This window comes from Dipodomys spectabilis, unplaced genomic scaffold (genome assembly GCF_019054845.1).
Source record: "Dipodomys spectabilis isolate Male_0828 unplaced genomic scaffold, ASM1905484v1 ptg000015l, whole genome shotgun sequence".
NCBI lineage: Eukaryota > Metazoa > Chordata > Mammalia > Rodentia > Heteromyidae > Dipodomys > Dipodomys spectabilis.
In genome coordinates, this window is record NW_024870692.1 from 1,217,304 (window position 1) to 1,220,263 (window position 2,960).

The window sequence follows — 2,960 nt, forward strand, 5'->3', positions numbered from 1 at the left end:
GAGAATTTTCATTCTTTGGAATGGGTAAATGGGCTGTATTTATGTTACTGTATTGGGACTACAGTTGAGTTAGAACTGCATACTGTGTTTGTTGTTGGTTTGTTCTGTCCTCTGACTGCCCTGCCCTTCTGCTCTTTCCATAAATCTCATTAACATTTTAGTAGATGAAGACATGAAGGAAAGAGTAAAGATACAAACTGTGATCATAAAAATTTGTAAGAATTGACTTTGTCGGTGACGCCGGGGCGCCGCTGGACCAGCTGGACGGCGTGCGTGCGGAACCTCTGAGCGACTGAGAAAAGTGGGCATTCTTGAGGCTATCTGCACCTTGTGACTGGGAAAAGATGGTCAACGTCTTGAAAGGAGTGCTTATAGAATGCGATCCCGCCATGAAGCAGTTCTTCCTGTACTTGGATGAGTCTAATGCGCTGGGGAAGAAGTTCATTATTCAAGACATCGATGACACTCATGTCTTTGTAATAGCAGAGTTGGTTAATGTCCTCCAGGAGCCAGTAGGTGAATTAATGGACCAAAATTCTTTTTCTCTTACCCAGAAGTAAAAATACTAAACATTGACCACTTAGGAATTATAAGCAGCAAATGTGAAAGACCATCCCCATTTCAAATCATGTAATCAGTTAAACCTAGCAGATTGTTTAGGAGCATGTCGTAGGAAAGATGGTAGGATCATTTGTTCAAACCAAAAAAATCAAAGCCCTGAACCGATTGTACTTTAGAAGTTAAAAAAAAAGAAACCTTAAACAGTGGGCTATTCTTTTTTTTTTTTTTTTTTTTTTTTATTTTATTTTATTTGAAAACATACTGTACAGAGGGGTTACAATTACATGGGCAGGAAAATGCATACATTTCTTACCAAGCATTGCAGCCTCCTCCTTTGTTTACCCTTCACCTCCCTTCCCAGCTTCCCCCCTCCCCCCTACCCAATCATACCCCCCCTCCCTCCCCCCCACCGACATTGTAAAGCTGGTTTTGACATGACATTTTGTACTTCTCATTGTTGCAACAGGTCCACCTGAATCCTTAAACGACTTGTTTGTCCCCGTCTCCTCCACATGTTATACTGACATCAAATATAGTGAAAGCGGGGGTTACACTGTGGGGGAGGGACATACAAAGCAACAAAGAAATAATATTATAAATGCGTTAGAAACACATGCATGAATGAAACAAAAACATTAAAATACATATTTGAGGGTTCGTTTTCCTAACATCACATTCTCTGACTTTTTCCGCTTGACTCATACCTATACTAGATATTGCAAATAAGGGAAACCATGGGACCTATGTTTCTTTGGGCCTGGCTTAATTCACTTAATATAATTTTTTCCAAGCCTTTCCATTTCCTAACAAATGGGGCAATGTCATTCTTTCTGATGGAGGCATAGAATTCCATTGTGTATATATACCACATCTTCTTGATCCATTCATCTACTGAGGGGCATCTGGGTTGGTTCCATATCTTAGCTATAGTAAATAATGCTGCAATAAACATAGTTGTGCTGGTAGCTTTAGTGTGGCCTTGTTTGTGGTCATTTGGGTAAATCAGTGGGCTATTCTTTTAGTAAAATAAAAATGTTTTTCTTATTTTTAATACTAATTTAACACATCAAAAATAAAATGGAATATGCCATTCGATTTTCAGTGTAACTTAGATAATTATGTTACTTGTTCCTGTTCATAATTGTGAATTTTATAGTATGAATTCTGTTGATTCTGTTTCAGTTATAAACTTCATAGATTTACTATTTAAATAAAAATGCCAGGGTAGAAAAAAAAATTGGTAAGAATTTGGTGAAACAACAGTATTACAATTTAAATGCCAAACCACTCTGTACAACTACATAAAAATAATAGCAAATTAAAATAAATAAATAAAATACAAACAATGAATTCTTTGTGTGCAGATAGCTTGTATAATACTATATTTTATTAACAGTAAAATTAACGCTAATTACAAGAGCTTATATACTAACTCAAATTGTATGTAGATTCCAGTGAATGCTTGACACACATTCAGTGCATCCTGAACCTGACTATAATACCAACTCCTACCATTATTTGTAATTAAAAGACTATTCCTGGAACCCATATGTCCAGATGCACTGACAATTGTTCTGATCATATTACTTTAGATCAGTACTGCCCCACAGAACTACAATGAAAACCACAAATGTAAGCTAGTAGTCACTTTTAAAGAAGGTCAAAAGTAACTGAGCTTAAATGTTGTCTATTAATCCAATAGATAGAAATATTATTTCACATGTTAATACAGTATTTTGTAGTTTGCGTACTCACTATTATATATACCTTGTTTGTATTTTATACTTACAGAACAACTCAAGTCAGAGGAACTCCAAGTCAAGTGCTCAATGTCCTTTGATTTGAGGGAGCCATACTGGGCAGTGGCTCAAGTCTAGACCAAGCACTAAATATGAAACTACTGCTTATGAAATATCAAGGTACTGGTTTATTATAAAAACATGAAATACTGAATGGCATTTTAAAGATCATATAATGACAATCTAGAGAAATGACAAATCATATAATGACAAATCTAGCTTCTCAAAGCTTGTACAAGGAAATTTTCTGAGAAAATGTTTATAAAGCCGTGAGAGAGGATGCAGTCTCTTAACACCCTGAGGAAGATGTGATTAGAGCATTTTCCTTGTCACAAAGATAAACAAGATAGTTTTGCCTTCTGAGAAAAACCAGAGGTGATTGTAGATAAGATCAAACTACTCTTACTACATGTATAATCTCCTGGGTGACAATAACAGGGGAGATTTGTAACCAACATGAATCCATGATGAGCTCCAACAGCATAATTACCTTAGCTCTCCAGTGTTCACTGATCACGATTATAATAATATGGCTAAAAGGAAAGTAACATCCCAAGATGGTTACTACAAACACCACTTGTAAGTTTTGCTTCTTTTTTT

General features: G+C 35.9%; 1 protein-coding gene across 1 annotated transcript; it reads left to right on the forward strand.

Moving 5' to 3' along the window:
* The first annotated feature begins 236 nt into the window (after positions 1-236).
* Positions 237-695, forward strand: LOC122096194 (general transcription factor IIH subunit 5-like). Its single transcript, XM_042666607.1, has one exon. The coding sequence runs from the start codon at positions 345-347 to the stop codon at positions 558-560; it is 216 nt and encodes a 71-aa protein (XP_042522541.1). The 5' UTR covers positions 237-344; the 3' UTR covers positions 561-695.
* Positions 696-2,960: the final 2,265 nt, after the last annotated feature.

Excerpts from the sequence above, each read along its gene's own strand:
- LOC122096194 (XM_042666607.1), top strand. The coding sequence starts at position 345 with ATGGTCAACGTCTTGAAAGGAGTGCTTATAGAATGCGATCCCGCCATG.